General features: G+C 43.4%; 1 protein-coding gene across 1 annotated transcript in view; it reads right to left on the minus strand.

The window, feature by feature from the left end:
- The window catches only part of LOC120993818 (multidrug and toxin extrusion protein 2-like), a 190,250-nt gene that overhangs the window by 120,331 nt on the left and 44,903 nt on the right, over nt 1–25,016 (minus strand). The window contains exons 5-6 of the mRNA XM_040422285.1: nt 23,750–23,792; nt 17,993–18,037 (exon numbers count right to left, since the gene is read on the minus strand). Of these exons, the coding sequence (XP_040278219.1) occupies nt 17,993–18,037; nt 23,750–23,792 (88 nt within the window). The remainder of the gene's footprint in view (nt 1–17,992; nt 18,038–23,749; nt 23,793–25,016) is intronic.

Here is a 25,016-nt window from a genome sequence, read left to right on the forward strand (position 1 = left end):
GCAACATATCTTAACCAATGACTTATATAATATGTCATCTATGTATAACAGTGTATCGATGTGTGTGTATATATATATATATATATATATATATATAATTTAGAATATATATTTTATGCCTATATATCCCACTGACCATATAGACTTTTAAGGTTTAGAAAAGTATTGAAGTTGCCTTCCTACTAATTGGTTTTCATGAGGAGAGCTAAATATTATTAGCCAGCCATGTAGGCAAGTTAATGAATCCGGATGTTAAGTAAAAGGAACCATTGTCCATTGTCCCTAAGAAGACAGTAGGAGATGGTGACTCCAACATGTCTAGATTAGGGGTAATTAAAATGTCAGGAAGAAACCCTTAATACTGATGCATATTGGGGGAGGTCAAAAGGGTCATCTGAATATATTATTAGGTATTTAGAATTAATGTTGAAATTGTCATGTGGTACAACAGTGCCATCTAGAGGTAAATTGATAATAGTATGGCATTTTCACCAGTGTTCCAAGGGTTAAAATGACATCATTGGTATCTGCATACGAACACACCCATCTTGTCTGATTGGAGATCCCTAATCTAGAAGGGGAGGAATTCTTAGATAACATGGGGTATAAACTATGCATGTAAGAGGTTAGGAGGGATCTATCTATCTAGCTATCTATCCAGCTATCTACACTCTTCAACTGAAACAACTGCAACTAACAATTTACTTCAACAAAAAGAAACTTGGATTAATTTTTGGTCACTGGAAGAGTTTTTTTTAAGAACTGATCACACCCGAAATCTGTCCATCCTTGACTTGGTAACGTATGTTATATATTTTTGCTTGTGATATTATTAAGATATTCCTCTCAGCGTATAGTCAAGTGTTTCCATATTGTGGGAACGTATAGTGTTAATCACCTCCCTAATGCTAGTTGTCCTCTTAGCAAAGATGCATATTGCTAATGGGAGATTAGACATTATCTGAGTAGAGGAAAACTCTGGGAAATTATATTTCCATAGTCTGGTTGCTGAGTGGGATATAATATCATATTAATATCATTTATATTTTTGATTGTCATAGGCTGAGACAGAGTCAAGGGACAACATTTATTGTTCTTGTATTAATCTGTATTTTGTCATGTTATAACCTGTTGGTAAACAGAAAATCCTGAGCTTGTCTTGATGTATTAAGTATTGGTCTGTTTGATAAAGAAATTATCATTTATTTCTTATCATATGTTACTTTTAATAATTCTGTGCTGGTGAGAAAGTGATAGTGGATTATACCACCATCTAGTGGTGGTTTATTGGTACTGCGTCAATTTGTCTATCCATTGATCTTATGTCAGTTTTATATTGGAATTTTACTCATTTATAAATAAATTGTTACATATATTTTGCATAATTGATTGCCCCTTTGTTTTCATTAATTGCATAAATTAAATTTAGAGTCTCAAGATAAAAGAAAGGCGTTTTATGTCCGCCTAGGGGATTTCCTGACTGATTTCCATTTTTTTTATTTTATTAATTTTTATATTTTTATATAAAATATTTATATTTTATATAAAAGATATACCTTGACAAGTATCGACCATATCTACCACAATATATGTGATTGTAATGTTGTATATTATTGCTACATTGTTCTTATAAATTTTATTACTTGTATTTTATGGGAATTTAATAAATATTTTCTGCACATGTCAATTTGGTTGCCAAGTGTATGAGTGCACGCTCATTTTCCTATTATTACATTTGCCTTTTAAGAGAGGGTGGGGTGATTCCCTCTATATGAGCTTGCAGCATCATACCTTAACTACTTGCTAGTGAGCCACCACAACCTACCACAATTATTAATCTTTGTGTTTTCTTGCCAGTCTGGCTTATTACTACATGTATTTATCACCCAGAGGAGAGGAGTTTCTTCTGCGGTGCACCAAATAATCAGTCAGTATATAAAAGAGCTCAGGAGCTCCCATCCCCTTTTATTCTGAACAGAATAGTATAGTCAGGATGGCAAATGCCCTAAATGTTAGTTCATTCTGCCTTAAAGACTTACAGAGCCCACGGGATCTTATACAAACATGTGTTGTTGCTGTGCCTACACCCGATGAATCCCTCCTTGAAGTCTGGTCAAAGGCTAACAATACACAATCTTTTATTCCCTTGTATGACTTCTGTGGGGAGTGTCAGAAATGAGGAAATAGCAGGGATAATATTAGAATAACTACTATTAACGTGACTGCAGCAGAAACTTGTTTTACCTTTTGACCTATGACTTTATATTGTGATAATAGAGACATAAAAAGTGGATTACCTAAGAATAGTGTATATGATTATATTGACGACACTTGTAAAAAGAAAAGTAGGCTTGCTAGCTCCCTGGATAATTCCATGAGTTGTAATAAGACCATTGTGACTCCCAGTTTTATCTATAATATAATGCTCCCTAAGGGATGGTTTTTGTCTTGTGATAACAGCACTTACAATTACATTCCTGCTAATGTTATTGGAGGTCCCTGTGCGTTATCCAGGCTGACTTTGGCCCTTCCCAGTCAACCCCCTATCAGGAGAGCTTACAGATCAGTTACCAAGACTTTATCAGAAAACTGTGACTCTACTTTACCCCTTCTCAGCCGTACAGAATATACAAGTTTGGGCGCCTCTATATTAGGAGTGCCTGGACTGGCTATATATAATACTCATACTATAAATTCTATTGCATGTGACTTAGCTAAATCTCTGAATCATACCTCTATTGCCTTATCAGACATGCTTTTAGATATACAAGGCGTAAGAGGAGCAATGCTAGAAACTAGATTTGCTGTGGATTATCTGTTACTTAAACATAATATAGGATGTCAAGATTTTAAAGGCATGTGTTGCTTTAATTTATCTGATCATTCCAGATCAATCCAGTCCCATATTTAAGCGTTACATGAAATTGCTAATAATATCAAGAAAGATTCATTGTAATGACCGGCGTCACGCACAGGGAGGGAAAAGGGAAAGCCCTGCCCAAGGGAGAGGGAAAGGTGGTGACCCCTGACTCACCTTGCGGCTGGCACCTGCCTGCCCTGACGTCCCTAGACGGGTTCCTCACCCGTGCGGCGATCACGTGCCTAAACCCTGGCTTTCCCTAGAATGAGCCCTAGATAGTGAACGGGCCGGTGGGATCGCTAGTCCGCACCACTGACACTAAGAGGGAAACACCAGGGAGAGGACAGACAATACAGACAAACACATACACCCAGGTGGGCGGCCACAGCAGACCACAAAGGTCCAACAGGGATCCGGAGGGTAACGTTCTGGACCAACAACCAGAGAACGCAGCAACACAGCTCCAGAGGGTCAGTATAGATGTCCAGGCAGGAAGCTCTATATCTGGCAACCAGAGAAGTGTGAGAGGGGAATATAAGGAGGTTGGGAGTGCTGGACAAGGAACAGCTGAGTAGAAAGAGCTACAGATCCCTGAGTGAGCCAAAAAGGGTTGCAAAGCAAACCCAGAAAGCTACCATAAGGAAACAGCCCTATCTTACATAGAGCGCGCAGCCAACCGCTGTGACTTCCTGACCCCGGGTATAACGGAGTCAGGCGTGGGTCCGTGGGTCTTGACACCCTCGTGACAGTACCCCCCTCTCTACGAGGGGCCTCCGGACACTCAGGACTAGGTCTCTCAGGATGAGAGGCATGAAAAGCCCGAACTAGCCTGTCGGCGTTTACCTCAGACGCAGGAACCCACATTCTTTCCTCGGGACCGTAACCTCTCCAATGCACCAGATATTTTAGAGAGCGGCGGACCTGACGAGAATTAACAATTTTGGATATCTGAAACTCTAGATTACCATCCACAACAACAGGAGGGGGTGGCAGCGGTGACGGTTCTAGAGGTGGAACATATTTTTTGAGTAACGACTTATGAAAGACGTTATGGATTTTAAAAGTCTGAGGTAGCTCCAGGCGAAAAGCCACGGGGTTGATGATGGCTACAATTTTGTAAGGGCCAATGAACCTAGGACCCAGTTTCCAAGAGGGAACCTTTAATTTAATATTCCTAGTAGACAACCACACATAGTCATTCACTCCTAGGTCCGGACCTGGCGACCGTCTCTTATCAGCCATGCATTTGTATTTACCTCCCATATTTTTCAAGTTAGCTTGCACCTTCTGCCATACCGATGAAAGAGATGACGAAAACCGTTCCTCTTCGGGAACCCCAGAAGACCCCCCCTCTTTGAAAGTACAGAATTGGGGATGAAAACCATATGCACCAAGAAATGGTGACTTGCCAGTGGATTCCTGACGATGATTATTTATGGCAAACCCAGCTAACGGTAAATATGATGACCACAACTCTTGGTTTTCAGACCCAAAACATCTTAGATATGTCTCCAGGTTTTGGTTGGTACGCTCAGTCTGTCCATTCGACTGAGGATGGAAAGCTGAGGAAAAGGACAAGTGTACCCCCAAATGGGAACAAAAAGCTTTCCAAAATTTAGAAATAAACTGGGTACCCCGATCCGAAACAACATCGGAAGGGACCCCGTGAAGCTTCACGATTTCACTGACGAATACCTGAGCAAGAGTCTTAGCATTAGGTAGTGCGGGTAACGCAATGAAGTGTACCATTTTGCTAAACCTGTCCACTACTACCAAAATAACTGTTTTACCCGCAGACAAAGGTAAGTCAGTGATAAAATCCATTGACAGATGTGTCCATGGTCTATTGGGAATGACGAGTGGTAATAGAGACCCTGCAGGACGTGTATGTGAAACTTTTGCACGCGCACAGGTAGAACAAGAAGACACAAAATCCAATACATCCTGACGCAACCTTGGCCACCAAAAACGACGAGACAATAGCTCCAAGGTTGCTTTACTACCCGGGTGCCCAGCAAGTGCCGAATTATGATGTTCCTTTAATAGTTCGAAACGCAGGTTCAACGGAACAAACAATTTCTCTGAGGGGCAAGAGACCGGGGCGTCCCCCTGGGCCTCTAACACCTTCCCCTCCAGAGCAGAGTGTACCGCAGAAACAACCATTCCTCTTTGAAGAATGGGTACCGGATCACTCACATTACCCCCTCCAGGGAAACAACGAGATAGTGCATCAGCCTTGGTATTCTTTGCCCCAGGACGATAGGTAATAACAAAGTTAAACTTGGTAAAAAATAGCGACCACCTAGCTTGTCTAGGGGTGAGACGCTTAGCTGATTCGAGGTACAGAAGATTTTTGTGGTCGTAATCACAGTGACGGGGTGGACTGCCCCCTCTAAAAAGTGACGCCATTCTTCAAACGCTAGTTTAATAGCTAATAGTTCCCTATTGCCAATATCGTAGTTCTTTTCTGTTTAAATTCTTTTTTTATTCAAATTTTTCGGGTTCAAAGAACAAATTTGTAATACAATAAAATGATAGTTTAAATCAATATCGTATACATAAATCAGAATGGTATACATATCATTAATGTCATGACATGTGTTACAATAAAAATATATAACAATCAAGTAACGAGATGAGAGTATTTAGTTTTCTAAAGTTATTGAACCCCTGATTATTAGTGCTGGGGTGACAAGCAACCAAATAGCAAATTAGGACCGCAGTCTTTATTAACTAAATGTTAGCATAGTTGCTATTTGTTTTGATCCTATATCACTACAGTTGCTCAGTATTGTGAGATTTAGTCAGCTTCTAAGTTACTGCGTGTGGCAATCTTGTCGGGTCATCCCAGCTACATCACAAGAAGAACCGTAACTTGGGGGGGGGGGGGGGTAGAACAGGATAACAATTTAACATGGAGTATATAAGGGAGGGGGGGGGAGGGAGTCAGGCTTAATTTAACCTTATGGTTATAGAGTCCAGGCGTGGAAGTTAAATAGTTAAAGATGTTCAGTTATGGCATTTTTTTCTAAAAGTTTGGTCCAAGGGTCCCATACTTGGTGGTACCTGGGCTTTTTATCATCTCTAATTAATCTCAGCTTCTCGTAGTTGTGCAAGATATGCATCTCTTTCAACCATTCTGAGAAAGATGGGGGTTCCTTTTCCCTCCATAATTTGGGGATAAGTAGTTTGGCTACATTTAACATATGAAGTGTTAAAGGGTGCTTAATATTAGAGGTTTGTATGTTGAATATACTGAATAAAATCAGGTTTGGTGAGATTTTTGCTGTCGTGCTAAATGTTTTACTTATTATCGTTTCAATGGATTTCCAAAACATTTCAATTTTTTTGCAATGAACCCAGATATGGGATATAGTACCCCTCTCTGTCTCACACCTCCAGCACAACGGGGAAATGTCTGGGAACATTCGATTAAGTATAATAGGGGTTCTATACCAACGTGAGACTATCTTGAAGTGAGTTTCCTGTATTTTGGGACTAATTGATTTAGATCTTACATTTGAGATGATGTCTTTTATCTCAGAGCTATTGAACTCACAACCTAACTCTGCTGTCCATTTTCCTAGGTATGAGGGGGGTGAGGTGGGATTGTTAAGTATGTTGTAAATAGAGGAGATAGCTTTTTTTATCGGTGAGTTATTTTTGATACATTTTTGTATTGTCGTTAAGGGGATGGCCGGAGAATGATAAATTTCTGGCTTCATTACATGGTCCTTGAGCAGCGAGTATTCCCTGAAGGAAATGTCTATTTCCAGAAAATAATTGTTAAGATCTGTATATGAGATGAAGACATTATCATATGTTAAATTTCCTATTGGTGCAAGGAATAATTCTTCCGCCTTCATTATCTTGTTTTTTAGATCTTTGAGGTGAGGAGGGATCAATGTTCCGATCGGGGTCACTGTCAAGTCTGGAGTCAGAAATTGTGTTTTTTTATTAGTTTTATGCCAGATTTTTAAGGAGAAACTGGTCAGAGGATCTCCTGTTTTTTTGGTTTTGTGAGGGTAAAGATTTTTTACTGATTTCCACAGCAACAAGCGGTGTTCAGGGAGCAGCGACTCCTTTTCTACATCTATCCATCTCTTTCTGGAAGGTTTAATAAACCACTCCATTAGTTTAGCTATGTGTATTGACTGGTGATATTTTAGGAAATCAGGTACTCCCAGACCACCGCTCGCCTTAGGCATAGAGACAGTACTATATTGTATCCTGTTGCTATTTGATCTCCAGATAAATTTTAAAATCATCTTCCTGAGAGTGTTGTAAAAATATTTAGGGATGTCAATAGGCAAAGCCTGTAAAATATATAGAACTTTGGGAAGTATCATCATTTTAATAGCGTTTATGCGTCCAAACCAGGACACATACAGTGTCTCCCAATCTTTGAAGTTTGATTCAACTTTAGTTAGAAGAGGGAGGAAGTTCAATGTATATAGCTCCCAGAAGTTCCTACTTATGTTGATGCCTAAATATTTAAAGGAAGTGTTAGATGGTTTTAAGGGGGTGGTAGAAATGATTTCCTGCCATACTGATTGGGGCATAGTGACATTATATATTTCAGATTTATGTAAATTAATCTTGAAGTAAGAAATAGTGCTGAAGTCTTCTAATTCTTTCAGAAGAGTGGGAATCCCTTGTAGGGGATTAGTTATCATGAATAAGGTGTCATCGGCATATGCCGCTACCTTGTGTTGTTCCCTAGATGTGGTGATGCCTTGGATATGAGGGTTGGATCTTATCCTGATTAGTAGTGGTTCCAAAGATAGGATAAACAGAATAGGTGACAAAGGACACCCCTGTCTTGTACCATTTGAGATTTGTAAGGTGGTTGACAATAAGTCATTTACCCTAACAGCAGCTGATGGAAAGGTATACATGGCTAGAATTTTGGAAATAAATGTTTGGGGGAATTCAAAAGCGCTTAGGACCTCTTCCAAATAAGACCAGTTGAGCCTGTCAAACGCTTTCTCTGCGTCTGTTGTTACAAGCGTAAGGGGTATGTTCTTTGTTTGGGCTAATTGTATAGTATGGAGTATTCTGTAAATATTATCCTTAGATTCTCTACCCTCTGTGAAACCAACTTGGTCGTTATGGATTATATTTGGGATCATATTCTTTAGTCTGTTCGCTAGGGCTTTAGCATAAATTTTAATATCTACATTTAAGAGGGAAATTGGTCTGTAGTTTGAACATAGTGTTGTGTCTTTGTCTTCTTTGGGTATTAATGTGATATGGGCATTAAGGGATTCTGGACGGAATGAGTCATTTATTGCTATATTATTAAAGTAGGTGCACATGTGGGGAACTAAGGATGATTGGAATTTTTTATAATAACTTGCGGTCAGGCCGTCTGGACCAGGGCTTTTGCCGTTGGGAAGAGACTTTAGAACTGACTCTATCTCAGTTTGTGAGAAGGGGGTTAGTAGTTTTGATTGTTGGTCTGTGGTCAATTTAGGTATTTCTATTGAGTTTAGAAACTCTCTAATTTTGGTTTTCATTTCTACTTGGTCTGGGGTGTATTTATTTATATTATACAGTTTTTCGTAAAAGGATCTAAACGCATTCGTGATACTTGTTGAGGTGTTACATAGAGAGTTGGTCTGGTCTCTGATTTTAGTTATGTATGACCTATTTCTTTGTTTCTGTAGAATTCTAGCTAGTCTTTTGTTGCAACCATTGTCCTCTAAATATTTTTTATATCTGATAATATATAAATATTTTTGATTCTTCTGGTCCATTAACTCCAGGAGTTTGGATCGTAAAATTGTGAGATCTTTTATTACCTTTTTCTCCAGTGATAATTTGTGGACTGTTTCCAGTCGTTTTATTTGTGAAAGGATGTCATTAATTTCTTTCTCCCTAAGTTTTTTTTTGTATGAGCCTAACCTAATCAATCTACCCCTAATTACCGCCTTGTGTGTTTCCCATTCAAGAGAAGTGCAGGTTCTCCCCTGTAGATTATCAGAAAAAAAAGATTGTATATCTGACATGATTGCTGCTGAGTCTTTGGGATCTGTCAGTAAGCTCTCATTAAGCGACCAGTTAAAAGAGCTATTCTTAGTATCCCCAGGAGAGAGCTGCACTAATAATGGGGCATGGTCTGATAAGTGGAAAGACTTGTATTCGGCTTTTTTCAGGATTTGGAAATCCCTATTATGCATAAAGAAGTAATCTAATCTTGAGTAAAGATTGTAAGTAGGAGAGTAGAACGAGAAATCTTTGCAACTTGGGTTCAACATTCTCCAGACATCAACCAAACCAAAGTTATGGAGTTTTTTCTTCAAGGCTTTAAGGTCACGATACGCTATTCTAGCTTTGCCTGCAGATGTGTCTATGGTTGGTTCCAGAGGGGTATTCAAATCACCTCCCAGGACCAAAACACCCTCAACAAATGAGTCTAGCTTGTTCAGGACATGTTCGATAAAGCGATGCTGTAGTGTGTTTGGTGAGTAGAAGTTGGCAAATGTGTACATCTTTCCATATAATTGGCCTTTGACAAATATATATCTGCCTTCACTATCACTCAGTGTGTCCATGTGTTGGAAACCTGTTTTTCTGTGGAACACGATAGAGACTCCTTTTCTTTTAGATAAAGGCGTGGTTGAATTATACCACTGGCAATACTGAAATGTTTTGGAAAATGGGGTCATTGTTTTTTTAAAGTGAGTTTCTTGGAAGAAGATCACGTCCACCTTTTCTTTCCTCAAATAAGTTAAGATCTTGGATCTTTTCTTAGGATTATTGATACCGTTAACATTATATGAGGCGCAGATAAAATCAGCCATAATTGTGCTGTATTTTAGGATATGTCCTGACCTGGTGTAAGTCTGGTTCCCTGAAAAAAGGATTGGGGAGGGGGGATGAAGTTGTAAGGGGAAGAAAATTAGTAACAATTGGATAGTACATATTCAAATTGAATATCAGTACTAAGAGGATGTAAGTAATACTGCCTATTGTGATGCCCAAATTTTGAGCACCAAGGGATGGAACAGTATGTGTTTCCACTCTAGATGTCGCACAGAGTGGAAGATTTGGAGAAGATCTATTTCTCCAGTTAAATTTTAAAGGTTTCAAATAGTTGTGTGTGGTGGGGGGGGGGGTACAATTAAGTTTGAAGGGTATGAACATTAAGGACTGCTCCTCAGTCCTAAGATGAGTGTGTGTGTACAGAAACGTGTACATACTAAACAGTGCAATTCTATTTAAACGTCAAGGGTTCATATATACCTAAACACAAGTATAGGTTTCTCTGCAAGCCCCAGACCCTCAGGTCCTGCGTGTTCGCGGGAGACCCTTAGGCAGGTGAGCATGTACATCAAAACCGCCTCCTGTATGTAGTGTACATATACCACAATATAAGTGGGTCACAAGAAATTAAGTGGAACAACAGTGTGACAGTTACAGTGAGATTTCTCTGTTGCGTAACCGTTGATGAACCATATACCTTGGGTAACATCCTGAAAGTCTCCACTGTGGTGTTTCCATAGAAGTTAAATACCTTGACTAGACCGTATGAACCTACCTAAACCTTAGAGGCCTATATGCGTCTAGATGTGGGTAAGGGTCTCTTCTGCAGGCCCTGCGCCCATAGGCCCTGCGTGTTCGCGGGAGACCATAAGGCACGTGGACATATACATCAGAGCTCCTCTCCCGCATTCAGTGCACATTTAACACAGTATATGTGAATCAACAATAAAAAGTGCCAACAAAAAGACAAAAGTCAGAAATAAAGTTGCCTATGGTGTAGCCTTCAACAGAAAGCGTGTGGCTAAGACTACATTATAAAAGTCTCTACCAAGAAAGTTTTAGTAAAGTTAATTACCATCTTTCATGTGTGAAGGATCTTCACAGGTATGAATGAGAGTTTCGGAAGAGAGGATCTTCATTCTCCCGCTGGTGTACGTTGAGGCTTCTGCGGGGCTCTGTGGATGGCTTCTGTGTCTACAATCTTGGATCTTTTGGCTTTTGGCGTGGTCACCTTCTCCCATGGTTGGAGTTGAGGAAGTTGTGGTTCTTCATCTTCTTTCTCTCCGTCAATCCAGTTGTTGATCACAATGTTGTTCAGTTCCAGCTTTTGGACAGCTTTGTCGACATCTGCGGGTTCTCTGACAATTATTGGCCTCCCTGCGCAATTGATGAAAAGTCCAAATGGGAATAGCCACCTATACTTCAGGCCTTTGTTTCTTAAGGCGCTAGTCAGAGGTTGGAGGTTGCGTCTTAGTTCAAGGGTGTATCTTGAAATGTCCTGGAAAATTAACACCTCTTTGTCTTCATATTCTATTTTCTTTGCAAACCTCGCTTTTTTAAAGATTTTAATGCTGAAGTCCAGAAGGCAACACAATATGTCTCTGGGCGAGTCTATTTTAAAATTTTTCGGTCTATAGACTCTGTGCACTCTTTGAAATCCTAGGTCATATAATTCTTCCTTTCCCAGGAGCTCACAGAAAATTTTGGTAAGGGCTGGTGTCAATTCTTCATCTGTGACCGTTTCAGAGAGGCCTTTAATTCTCAGATTGTTTCGCCGTGATCTATTTTCAAGATCATCTAGGTGAAGTTTAAGAGCGTATGACTCTTTCTTTTGTTCTTTTAGTTTTTTTGATAGGTGGATAGCATGAGCAGAAAGCGATTGGGTGGCATCTTCAACTTGAGACACTCTTGAAGAAATTAGTTTCATGTCTGCTTTTATTTCAGTTAAATCTTCTTTGATAGATTCTGAAAACTCTCTAATCATATTTTTAATACAGGATACTTTGGGTAATGATTTGATAAGTGTCTGCAGGTTTTCTGATTCTGAGACTTGGTCTTCTTCTTCATCGCTCTCTGACCACTCGTTAGCTTGGGAGCAGTATTTAGTGACATCTTTATGTTTAGAGATTTTTTCTGTGTCATTTTTTTGTAATTTTGAGAGTTTCTTTGGCGTCTTTTGCGCTTTCGCACCTTTCTCTGGTTGTTGGCCTTTATTCATTTTGTTGGTTGATTGCCTCACAGACACTCAAGGACCTTGACTGTAAGTTCACTGTTCACACTTTAGAATGGGAGAATTAGGAGGTTAAATACTGAGGAGCAGTTTGATCATGTTACTTATTGAGATTCATTATGTTGCTGCATTGCACTTTAGTAGCAGGGCTTAGTGGCACTGATTCGGACACAGCGGCGCCGGCAGACAGTCTCCTGTCTTCACTTGTGATCCGATCCGTCAGTACAGATCTTCCTTACATGTGCAGTTTCTGACTCTTTGTGACAGAGCAGTTCTGTATGTAGTGGCTGTGATCCTATATTAGGGGCTCCTCTTTTTCAGTAGGTGTAAAACTGGGAGGGCTGATTCCACTTTACCTCCAGTGAGTAGCTGGGCAGTGAAGATGAAAATTTAGCCTGTGGTCTCAGGCCCGGACCAGGCCGCAACTTCCGGCACTACTGCAGAGGCCTGCCTCGCCTTTATTGTAGCTATGTTGCTGACTGGGCTGGCCCACTCTGTGTCCGATTTCTGTCCCCGATCTTCCTCTTTGCCCCTATGCTGCGTGGTGGCCGTTTGGGGCTCTACTTTAGTCCGCGGTTTGGGGCCCGGACTAGGCCGCAACCTCCGGCGCCGATATTGGGGCCTAATTCACAACGGGTGCGGCAGCAGAGGAGACCGGACGCTACCCTCCGTCCACCGGGTCCCCCACCTATGCTTGGGGAGCCTCCCCGGGGTGTTGTTGTGGGCTTATCGCTCCTGGAGGTATATCGTCCGGGCCGCGCTCCTCGATTTTGTTAGGCCGCTCCTCTTCCTCCGCTTCAGGCCGTGTTAAACGGCACCGCCGGCAGCGCTTTTATGTTTTTACCCTCTTCTGGGTCTCCGCTCCTCTAGCTTTATGGGTGATGATCCACCGGGGCGTTGTATGAGGAGATGGCACACTTGATATCCGGCCGTCCGGTCTACTCGATGCAGGCTTTGTAGGCCGCAACTTTAAAAGTCTGCCGGAATGGATTATAAGGTCGATGGACCTATAGTTTTGATCAGCTAAAGTAGCTGTATTATAATATAGCGTTAAAAAACGCTTTTGGGTTCTTTTAGAGGCAGGATGCCTATTGATTCACTTCTGAGAACAGGAGCTGCAGCTCAGAGCGTCCTCTCACACCGGCAGTTAACTCCGCCCCCCCCCGTAGTTCTTTTCTGCTGTAGATAGTTTTTTAGAAAAGAAAGCACAAGGACGCCATTTGCCAGGAGACGGACCCTGAGACAGCACTGCCCCCACTCCCACCTCTGACGCATCGACTTCAACAATAAAAGGCTGAGAGAAAAAAAAATTATTATTTTTTTTTACCTACACAAAATCAGGGCCAGATATAATGTAATGACCGGCGTCACGCACAGGGAGGGAAAAGGGAAAGCCCTGCCCAAGGGAGAGGGAAAGGTGGTGACCCCTGACTCACCTTGCGGCTGGCACGTGACTGCCCTGACGTCCCTAGACGGGTTCCTCACCCGTGCGGCGATCACGTGCCTAAACCCTGGCTTTCCCTAGAATGAGCCCTAGATAGTGAACGGGCCGGTGGGATCGCTAGTCCGCACCACTGACACTAAGAGGGAAACACCAGGGAGAGGACAGACAATACAAACACATACACCCAGGTTTGCGGCCACAGCAGACCACAAAGGTCCAACAGGGATCCGGAGGGTAACGTTCTGGACCAACAACCAGAGAACGCAGCAACACAGCTCCAGAGGGTCAGTATAGATGTCCAGGCAGGAAGCTCTATATCTGGCAACCAGAGAAGTGTGAGAGGGGAATATAAGGAGGTTGGGAGTGCTGGACAAGGAACAGCTGAGGAGAAAGAGCTACAGATCCCCGAGTGAGCCAAAAAGGGTTGCAAAGCAAACCCAGAAAGCTACCATAAGGAAACAGCCCTATCTTACATAGAGCGCGCAGCCAACCGCTGTGACTTCCTGACCCCGGGTATAACGGAGTCAGGCGTGGGTCTTGACACCCTCGTGACATTCATCCTCTTGGTGGGACTGGTTATTGAGCTGGCTGCCGGATTTGAGTTGGTTAAGAACATTATTGATCAGTATTATAATTATAATTGCTTCCTTGTGTCACGGCCATGGCTATGACCGTGACTCCTGAACCGCATGCGGTTGTCAGCGGTTTTCATTGGTGTTCAATCACAGGTGAGGGCTGTGGTATTGGCCTCACCTGTGGTTGCCGCTGGCAACAGTATGTATGTGGCAGCGTAGCAGGCTGAGCTGTGCCATGCAGCTCGCTACGCTGCGCATGCGGTTTTGTGTGTGATGTGTGGATGTGTGCACTGTGTTTTATGTTATTGTGTGCACGTTCCCTTTAAGTGGTGTTTTCCCTTCCCTGGTGTTGGAAGGGTTAATCCCCTTCCTAGTGTGTGTGATCACTGGGTGTGTCCGACTGTGGGGTGTGGCTTCTTGGCCTATAAAGCCTCACTGCTTTTGCAGGCCTTCAGGTTGCTTCAGCCATGCTTAGCTGAGAGCAGCCTCATGTATTTGTTACCTGCCAGTAAGAGCCACCCCTGTGGTCATAAACCTGTATGTCTAAACCTTAATGTCATAACTATATTGTGCTTTAGTTATTTCCAGTTATGTGTGATGTCCGTGTGATGTTTTATATGTGATTTTGTGCAGCTATGGATCTGGGTCCCTGTGTAGGGATGCGCTTGTGATCTGCACCCTGCTAACACAGGGATCCAGTCAGCAAGGCTGTGGCAGGTAGGTGGAACTCCTTGTTCACCTGCCATATCCATAGAGCTGTTTATGTCTCCCCTTTTCCTGCAGCTTGGCCGTTGAGACTCCTGCTCCTCCGTGTCTAGGAGGAGTGGGCTTGTCTTACTCAGCTCCTAGGTGAGGGTCATCTTGAGGGCCAGCAGGGACTTTTAGGTTCCGGAGCATGGGCCCTCCTACCATCAAGGTTGGCCCATGTAACTAGGAGCTAGGGTCAGGTTAGGGATGCCTTAGGAGGTGACCTGCTCCCTAATCCTGTCTTCATGGCCAAGCAGCCGTAACATCACCGGGCTTCACACGGCTGAGGATTTCCCCCATCCCCAGCCGTGACACCTTGATTGTCATATGTTTTATCCAATGTATCCCTTCCCTCATACAGATGTTTTGTGTAATGTGTCCAAAACCCACAGACCCTGGACAATCATATGCTACTTACCTCTCTATGAGAGAAAAAAGATAAGTCATATTCATGACTTAAGAGGGGATTGAAGGGTTAAATAGAATAAGCTATATGATCTGTATGAAGGACAGGAGGTTGGGTGACATCATACTAGAGGGTGAATATATATTTACATTGACCTTCTGTCTGTATAAGGAACTGTTTCTAGTCAGCACTATTGTAATGAGAGCCGCAGCTGTTCTTGTATGTATGGATGGATGTATAAAAGGCTCGTATGGTCAAGAATAAACTCAGAGCTGTTTCTGACATCAGACTGTGTGTCATTGAGGCCTGTCTTCGGAGACAAAGAAAGGAATCAAGGTGCATTGAGAAGGAAATGATACTTTCAGCCAGCATCACAGAGGGCTGTCAGAATGCAGCATTTCCAGGCCTTGCTGTGAGAGATGCTACATTCTGCTGTTGTGGGTGCTGGCAAAGGAATTTCCACCCACAGCAAAACAGGTGCGGGCACCATTCCTACCGCGCCTGCGGTAGAGGGCGTTTTGAAGATGTGTTGGTTACTTCGGATATGAGATCATTCTTGCAGCCAACTGTTGGGGAAATTACCCCTGCATCTATGATTATCTGGGTTCAAATTAAATCAAAGAAAGTCTTATGTGTACACAGAGAAAACTGATACAGGCAAGATGCTGTAAAGCAGTGATCTGTTTATTAGGCTAACAGATAAACCTTATATCAGAATTTTACTAGCAGACATCTGGCAGCTGTGGTCGTTACATAGCTCAAGTGAAAACCACAAAACACAGTGAAATGAAACAGCTACATAGAAGCGAGACATCACAGGATGTGGAACTAGAACAGCAGAAGCTAGCATTTCTGAGAAGAGAGAAGGTGGAGGGGGGGGGGGGTCAACTGCTCCCCCGCACCTGCTCTTCAGCTGACATTTCACTAACCTCTTACTGAACTCTGGTTCAGAGGAACAAGATGGACTTCTATCTCCCACACCAACCCATCGAGAGCCGCCCTCCGGATCCAGCCTCAGGGAACGGCTCCACTGACCGCCTAATATACCTTCAGCCACATAATCACTTGTTCTTTTCCATCCGGTGAATGCCTAATGTTTGGGGCCTGTGATTTTGTGATATTCGTGATATTTTTTTTCAATATCGCTATTATGCGCGCGCACGTATGCATGCACAATTAGCTACATAAGTGATGAAAATGGTTGGCAGCAACTTTCGAGATAGTGAGGAAGAACTCCTGATCACGGTAAGTAATTGTACATTACAGCACTGTTTTAGATTAAAATTCCATGCATGTCATAATAGCTTTATATGCAGATACAGTTTTTCAAAGAATTCGAGATTGCGCAAATCGCCACTATTGATTAGAATATTTTAGCGCAATACATACAACTTCACCTTTAATCAGGTCTGACAACATAATACTGATTGTTGAACTTAGTATTGTTGTGACATCACAGCACTATTTCTGTAGCATGTATGTATGGACAGCAGAAAAATCTCTCTCACATGCACATTGCACATTTATTTTCCTGCCACACACTATAACCTATACTATCTAACACTAACTATATGGATTATATATTTCAGCTAACTATCTCTATAACCTACACTACACCCTGCACTGGACCCTATCAGCTACACAATTCCCTATTACTATCTAACACTAACTATCTGGAATATTTATATGCGATTTGGAATGTTATTTGAAAAAGCACAGCACAGTATTCCAGCTCCTCTCTCTTTCACATGAAACTCCACAAAATGCCTGCTGGGGAGTGTCTTAATTTATATAGTGAAGGGGTAGGAAACTTTTCTATTGGTTGCTAGGGATGTTGCTAAGCTGTGACAAAGCCTTCTCATTGGCCCACAAGCTAGAAGAAGGGAGGAATGATCACCTGATGTGTACTGTGTTAAAAAAAAAAGAAGAAAAAACGAATATTCATCATTACAAACATATAGCACTATATTCTAAATATTCGCGAATTCTCGAAGTGCCGATATTCGCGATAAAAATTCGTAATACGAATATTCACGTTAAACACTATCATTGACGTCAACACAAACTTACTGCTGACACCCACTCCACTCTGTCGAGGGGGCTCTACTTGTATAATCGTTTAATAGAACAGGTTCTGTAGACATCTATGTGGAATAAGCTGCCGACAATGTAAAAGTAGTGCGTTTCTTCTTGGCGCTAACATCGACCTGTAAGGCTGAGTTCATACTTAAGTTATTTGGTCAGTTTTGGCCCCGTGACTGCCCAAATAAGTGAAGTGTGCAGTGATTCTAAGGGTCCATTCACACATCCGTGTGTGTTTTGCGGATCCACGGATCCGCAAAACACGGACAGCGGCAATGTGCATTCCGCATTTTGCGGACCGCACATTGCCGGCACTAAGAGAATATGCCTATTCTTGTCTGCTATTGCGGAAAAGAATAGGACATGTTCTATTTTTTTCAGGATCGGAATTGCGGACCCGGAAGTGCGGGTCCGCAATTCCGATCGGGGCAGCACGTCTTGCGGCCCCATAGAAATGTATGGGTCCGCAATTCCGTTCCGCAAAATGCGGAATGGAATTGCGGATGTGTGAATGGAGCCTAAGAGTGACGCCTGTCATCTGCATATCATACTGACTCACAGTATTGTTTCATTACCACAGCAGACTCCCTATGCGTGTTACTGTAAGGCACAGTGTTCTACACCACTATAAAGGCTCTCAGCAGCCAGGAAATAGCCGTTTTTTAACGCGATTCGCCCCGAATAAATTCGGATCAAACCGAATTTGTTTAGAAAATTCAGCGAACCGGCCGAATCGAATAATTGAGAAATTCGCTCATCTCTACCCAGAACATTTGTGACAGGGGAGACTTTTGTCTTTTAACCTTGCCATCTGAACAGGAGTTCCTGGTCTCAGAGCTCCTTAATAAATCAGCTGTAGAAATATATTGTATTTTATTACCTGATTCTGTAAATATTTTGCTTGTAGCTGCAGAAGAAAAGCTGCCTGTAGATGGCATTAAGAAAAAAGGACATGAAAAAAGGAAAACAAACAGTCTTTAGGAAGTCATTAGAGTTTCTCCTGCAAAAATGTATATAAATTTGAGGGGGAATTAATCATTTTCCTATGCCAGATTCCAGCATTAAAAAGTCACAAAAGCCATTTTTACATGCTATTGTGACTTTTTTTTTGCTGCAGCTGGCATTTTAATGGTGCTTTCACCATGTTTCCAAAACGAGCGCATGGTGAGAGCAGGATGTGGACAAGGCCATTGTATCATTAGCTACGCCAGAAACTGGCATAAATAATGACTGAAATCTACTATCTAGTTTTCAGTCTGGCTCACAGACGTCGGAGGCAGCATTTCATTTATGATAAGGCCTGCGGCCCATGATAAATGCCTCCTCCAGTGGGTCACACACTATCAAGACTGTTGTAGCACAAGCTGGTCTTGATAAATCAAGGCTTTAGTGTATATAAAGTAGTTAGGTTATGTTCACAGTAGCATTTGGAATCACTTTATCCGGCATTGCCAGATAAGACCACGTACCACCAGATCCCCATTGACTATAATGGGATCTGGCTGGTTTTCTGGCATTTTTTGGTCCAGCCGACAGCTACCGTAGCATTGGTGCTGGATGGGCATACTGCAGATGTGAACCCAGCCATAATAAAGAGGTGTGTTGACAGTATTGCACTGGATTCTATGCATCGGGGAATATTAAATTCAGGAAAAACAATTCTATTATCTTTTTACAGAGACATTTTGCTAACTTGTGCATATTAGGGAAAAGCTAGGTCAAGGGGCTATGGAGAACGTATTTTTAAGTAGGCCAAAGAAAAAGTGAGACATATTGATAGACAGACATTAATATGCCATAACAATACAAATAAAAATGGTAAGGGTAATAAGAATGAGAAACAAAAATAGCTAAGGGCTGTGTCTAATTTTAGTCGACAGTTTAGGGAGGTACATGACATTCTATACAAAGATGACAGTTTGCTGCATATTCTGGAATAGGGTGATAAAGTGGTTAGTAGGAGAGCTCCCACATTAGCCTCTGTATTATCCCCTAGTCTATTTTCGGAGGACTCTAATGTTAGTAAATCCACGTGGTTGAATGTTGCAGGTTGTTACACGTGTGGGCATAATATCTGTAAGACATGTCATTATTTAAAGGAAACCTGTCACCAGGATAATCGCTATTGAAGTAAAGCCATGGCCTAATAGCACTTAGTACCTTATTTCCAGATATGCCTTTGTTCCAGCAATAGATGTTTTTTATCCTCTGAAATTCCAGTTTATTTGGTATACAAATGAGCCAGTAAGGTGCCCAGAGGGGCGTCACTCTTGCAGGAAGGAGCCCAGGCATGCCTCCTGCCACAATGTGTCCAGACACCCCTCATACATCACATTCAAGCCATAACTCTGCCCCCTTTTTCCCTGCTCCCAGCATGAGGGCGGGCTTGGGCACTAGCAGGAGGTGTGTCTGGGCTCCTTCCTGCAAAAGTGACGCCCCTCTGGGCACCTTACTGGCTCATTTGTATACCAAATAAACTGGATTTTCAGACGATAAAAAACATCTATTGCTGGAACAAAGTCACATCTAGAAATAAGGTACTAAGTGCTATTAGGCTATGGCTTTACTTCAATAGCGATTATCCTGGTGACAGATTACCTTTTTAAGTGGGAAAGACGTTCAGCTCCATTGTTACAGGTGATGTTTATAGGGTTAAATCTTACATTAACTGTAACCCGAGCAATTTCGGCTATTTGGCTACATGATACAAATGTAAGATCCAATATGTGGGTTGTTCCTCCAACAGTTTTAGGCCTCATGCACACGACCGTTTTTTTTTACGGTCCGCAAAAACGGGGTCCGTAGGTCCGTGATCCGTGACCGTTTTTTCGTCCGTGGGTCTTCCTTGATTTTTGGAGGATCCACGGACATGAAAAAACAGTCGTTTTGGTGTCCGCCTGGCCGTGTGGAGCCAAACGGATCCGTCCTGAATTACAATGAAAGTCAATGGGGACAGATCCGTTTGACGTTGACACAATATGGTGCAATTTCAAACGGATCCGTCCCCCATTGACTTTCAATGTAAAGTCAGGAGTTAATATACCATAGGATCGGAGTTTTCTCCAATCCGATGGTATATTTTAACTTGAAGCGTCCCCATCACCATGGGAACGCCTCTATGTTAGAATATACTGTCGAATATGAGTTACATCGTGAACCTCATATCCGACAGTATATTCTAACACAGAGGCGTTCCCATAGTGATGGGGATGCTTCTAGTTAGAATATACTGAGAACTGTGTACATGACTGCCCCCTGCTGCCTGGCAGCACCCGATCTCTTACAGGGGGCTGTGATCCGCACAATTAACCCCTCAGGTGCTGCACCTGAAGGGGTTAATTGTGCATATCATAGCCCCCTATAAGAGATCAGGGGCTGCCAGGCAGCAAACCCCCCACCCTCCCCAGTTTGAATATCATTGGTGGCCAGTGTGCAGCCTCCCCTCCCCCGCCCCCCCTCCGTCGGGCCCCCCTCCGTCGGCCCCCCAATATTGTAATATCATTGGTGGCCAGTGTGCGGCCTCCCCTCCCCCGTCCCTTCCCCCCCTCCGTCGGCCCCCCTCCCCCCCTCTATTGTAATTTTATTGGTGGCCAGTGTGCGGCCTCCCCTCCCCCGCCCCCCCCTCCGTCGGCCCCCCTCCTTCCCTCTATTGTAATTTCATTGGTGGCCAGTGGGCGGCCTCCCCTCTCCCCCCCCCCCCGGCCCGATCATTGGTGGCAGAAGAGATTCCGATCGGAGTCCCAGTTTAATCGCTCTGGGGCTCCGATCGGTAACCATGGCAACCAGGACACTACTGCAGGCCTGGTTGCCATGGTTACTTAGCAATATTACAATATTAGAAGCATCACTTCATACTTACCTGCTGGCTTCTGCGATGTGTGTCCAGCCGGGAGCTCCTCCTACTGGTAAGTGACAGATCAATGCGCCGCACAGACCTGTCACTTACCAGTAGGAGGAGCTCCCTGCCGGACAAACATCGCAGAAGCCAGCAGGTAAGTATGATGCTTCTAATATTGTAATATTGCTAAGTAACCATGGCAACCAGGCCTGCAGTAGCGTCCTGGTTGCCATGGTTACCGATCGGAGCCCCAGCGATTAAACTGGGACTCCGATCGGAATCTCCGCTGCCACCAATGATGGGGGGGGGGGAGAGGGGAGGCCGCACACTGGCCACCAATGAAATTACAATAGAGGGGGGCCGACGGAGGGGGGGGGGCGGGGGAGGGAAGGCCGCACACTGGCCACCAATGAAATTACAATAGAGGGGGGGGAGGGGGGCCGACGGAGGGGGGGGGGCGGGGGAGGGGAGGCCGCACACTGGCCACCAATTATATTCAAACTGGGGAGGGAGGGGGGTCTGCCCCCTGCTGTCTGGCAGCCCCTGATCTCTTATAGGGGGCTATGATATGCACAATTAACCCCTTCAGGTGCAGCACCTGAGGGGTTAATTGTGCGGATCACAGCCCCCTGTAAGAGATCGGGTGCTGCCAGGCAGCAGGGGGCAGTCATGTACACAGTTCTCAGTATATTCTAACTAGAAGCGTCCCCAACACTATGGGAACGCCTCTGTGTTAGAATATACTGTCGGATTTGAGTTTTCACAAAGTGAAAACTCATCTCTGAAAAAGCTTTTATGCAGACGGATCTTCGGATCCGTCTGTATAAAAAGTAACCTACGGCCACGGATCACGGACGCGGATGCCAATCTTGTGTGCATCCGTGTTCTTTCACGGACCCATTGACTTGAATGGGTCCGTGAACCGTTGTCCGTCAAAAAAATAGGACAGGTCATATTTTTTTGACGGACAGGAAACACGGATTACGGATGCGGCTGCAAAATGGTGCATTTTCCGATTTTTCCACAGACCCATTGAAAGTCAATGGGTCCGCGAAAAAAAACGGAAAACGGCACAACGGCCACGGATGCACACAGCGGTCGTGTGCATGAGGCCTTAAAGTGAGGATTAGGAAACATCTCTTGGATATATCCAATACAAAAATAGTCAATGTCTCCATGCTATCAAGACATTTTTCGCCCTATAAGACGCACCGGCCCATAAGACGCACCTAGGTTTTTGAGGAGGAAAATAAGAAAAAAAATATTTTTATCCAAAAGGTGTGCTTTTGGTGGGTTTTAAACTAATGGTGGTCTGTGCATGACACTACTATGGGGGATTTGTGGATGGCACTGTTATGGGGGGGATCTGTGGGTGGCACTGTTATGGGGGGATCTGTGGATGGCACTGTTATGGGGGATCTGTGGATGGCACTGTTATGGGGGGATCTGTGGTTGGCACTGTTATGGAGGGGGATCTGTGGATGGCACTGTTATGGGGGGTGGATCTGTGGATGGTACTGGTATATATGTGTCACCCACAGATCCCCCACCCCATAACAGTGCCATCCACATATCCCCACCTCATAATAGTGGCATCCACAGATGCCCTAATATACCAGAGCTAAACCCGTGGGAGGGAGGAGGGGTCGGTGGCATGCAAATGCAGCGGGGCGGTGCGGTCACTGTACTCCGGCCCCACCGCTCACTCACTGGTTTATTGACTAAACCTTTTATATTAATAACCTTAATTTAAGTTCCGATCCCCAGACCCAGCTGTACTACTTACTAAATGTCCTGTAGCAGGCAGAGCAGGGCGGGCGGCCGGCCGTAACTCACTGATGTCACGTGACGTGCCTGCGCCGCCTACTTTATGACAGTACAGTGACCGCACCACCCCGCCGCATTTTCATGACACCGGCCCCTCCTCCCTCTCCCTCCAGCTGATACATCGCAGTCTGCGATGCTGCAGCATCGCAGACTGCGATATAAAATGGCAGCATTCGCCCCATAAGACGCAGGGGCATTTGCCCCCCACTTTTGGGGGGAAAAAGTGCATCTTATGGGGCGAAAAATACGGGTACATAAAGGGAGATATTACAGATTTAGACATTATGGGTATTGAGAAAGTTTCAAAACCTGTTGGGGGGGGAGGTGACACTAACAGACTGCTTTTCAATAGAGAATCATTCTGGATTTTTTCCTTGAATAGGAGAATTCGTAATAGTATGAATAGTAGATACGATTTACATTTTGAATATTGATTCAGGTCTTTGTTTTGTTTTGCTGGGTTATGTTTATATGTCAATATAAGCATTGTTGTGTTTTTATTATGCCACGTAGCACACTCCAATGCCTTGATTAATGAGGTATGCTACACATGTGAGGTGGCGTGCTACTAGTGGGGGAGGATTTTTAAACCAGTAAGTTTGGTAACATATTGTGGTCATGATTAAGACATTCTGTCCAAACGCGTAGACTGTCCGTACACTCTTTTCAGCACATTGATTTTGAAAGGATACAGTAAAGGATTTGTATTTTATCCATGGCCTGTATGCTGGAATTTTTGGGCTTCTATTTTGGATTACTCCCTGGTCTGGGGTTTCCTTGCACGGCCGTGATATGCTGAGGGTGAGCTGAAACTTTTGTATTTTTAGGGAAAAGCTAATATTCCATTTTTAATTTCTGCATCTTCTAGACACGTGTATAGTATATGGCAGATATAAGAGAGGCTAAAATAAAAACAGGGAAGAATTGTAAATTGTATTTACTGATGTACCTTATGACAAAACTGATACTTACTGGAAGTGCAGGCAAAAATATCATTACATATTTGTGTGTCAACCTATAAAAAAAAACAAAAAAATAAACTTTTAGCTTGAATTAAAATAGACATCTTCAGGAAGGACAAGTTCTCTTGATGCCTAATGAGGTAGGCTCAGAATGTATCACACCACCCTCTCCCCTGAAGTGCATAATAGCTGTTCAATAGACAAACATACATTTGTAAGGAATACAAAAATAAATAAGCTCTGGAACCCGCGCTGCAGTACAAAGGAGGAGGTGATGCTGCACTAGTTCACACTCAATGAGAGTGCGTCGCTGCTGGGTCGACGGAGGATTAATTGCCAAAAAACCTCCAATTTCAATTTAAAATCGAGAATAATGAAAGGTTCGACCCGCGCTGAAAATGCAGTGTATAAAGGTGAGGCTATTATTGATATACAGTCCCCCGGACTTAGGAGCCGTTTGTAGTGATGATAACCTTAATAGTGGTATGCAAAATTACGAGCGTTCATAACACAGAGATGGATCGCTTGCCTGTTTCTCTTAAGTGTAAATGATGGCGCTGTTTTGCTATGGAGTACGTGAGTCATCAGCTTCCACTCCCAGCGTGCGTGGTCCCGGCCGGTGACTCTCGCGCGCGAGGGAAGCCGCGGTAGTAATCTAATGAAGGTAATCTTCTGTGTGACGTCACAGTGGGTACAGATACCTGCTTGGACCAAAACACCGACGCGTTTTGGAACTATCAAGTTCTTTCCTCAGGGATAGCTTTGGTCTCGCCTGCTGATGAATAAATAAGCGTTCGTTTCCATGATTACTGTGACAAACTGCCATTTGCCACTGGGCATTGTAGAAAACTTATGGCTAGCCTCCTGCCCTACGACTATGGCCCCGGGACATATTACCCTTCAAGAACTGTGTAACAGAACTATGCCGCATGTCTGGACTGCTAATAGGACCGAACGCGGTTGGAATTTGTGACAGACCCATCCGTATGGATTAAAAAATGGCACCCAGATAGCTAATTTTATTGTATTTGTGTACTCTGAGCGGCATTCCCCTAATGATATGCCCTCAGACTTGAGCTATCTGGGAATAGGTTAAATGTCTGTGTTTGCTGGGAGGGTGTGACATTGTGTGTTTGGGTGGGGATTCCTGTCCTGTTGTTCCCACATGTGTATTGGTGATTTCCCTTTGTCCTGAGAGATAATTGAATTGCTCTTCGGGTGTCTCCAGGGCAGAGAAGAGGAAACCAGGATGCATTGTGGGGATGTGTTGTGTCTGT

Source organism: Bufo bufo, chromosome 3 (assembly GCF_905171765.1).
Source record: "Bufo bufo chromosome 3, aBufBuf1.1, whole genome shotgun sequence".
Lineage (NCBI taxonomy): Eukaryota > Metazoa > Chordata > Amphibia > Anura > Bufonidae > Bufo > Bufo bufo.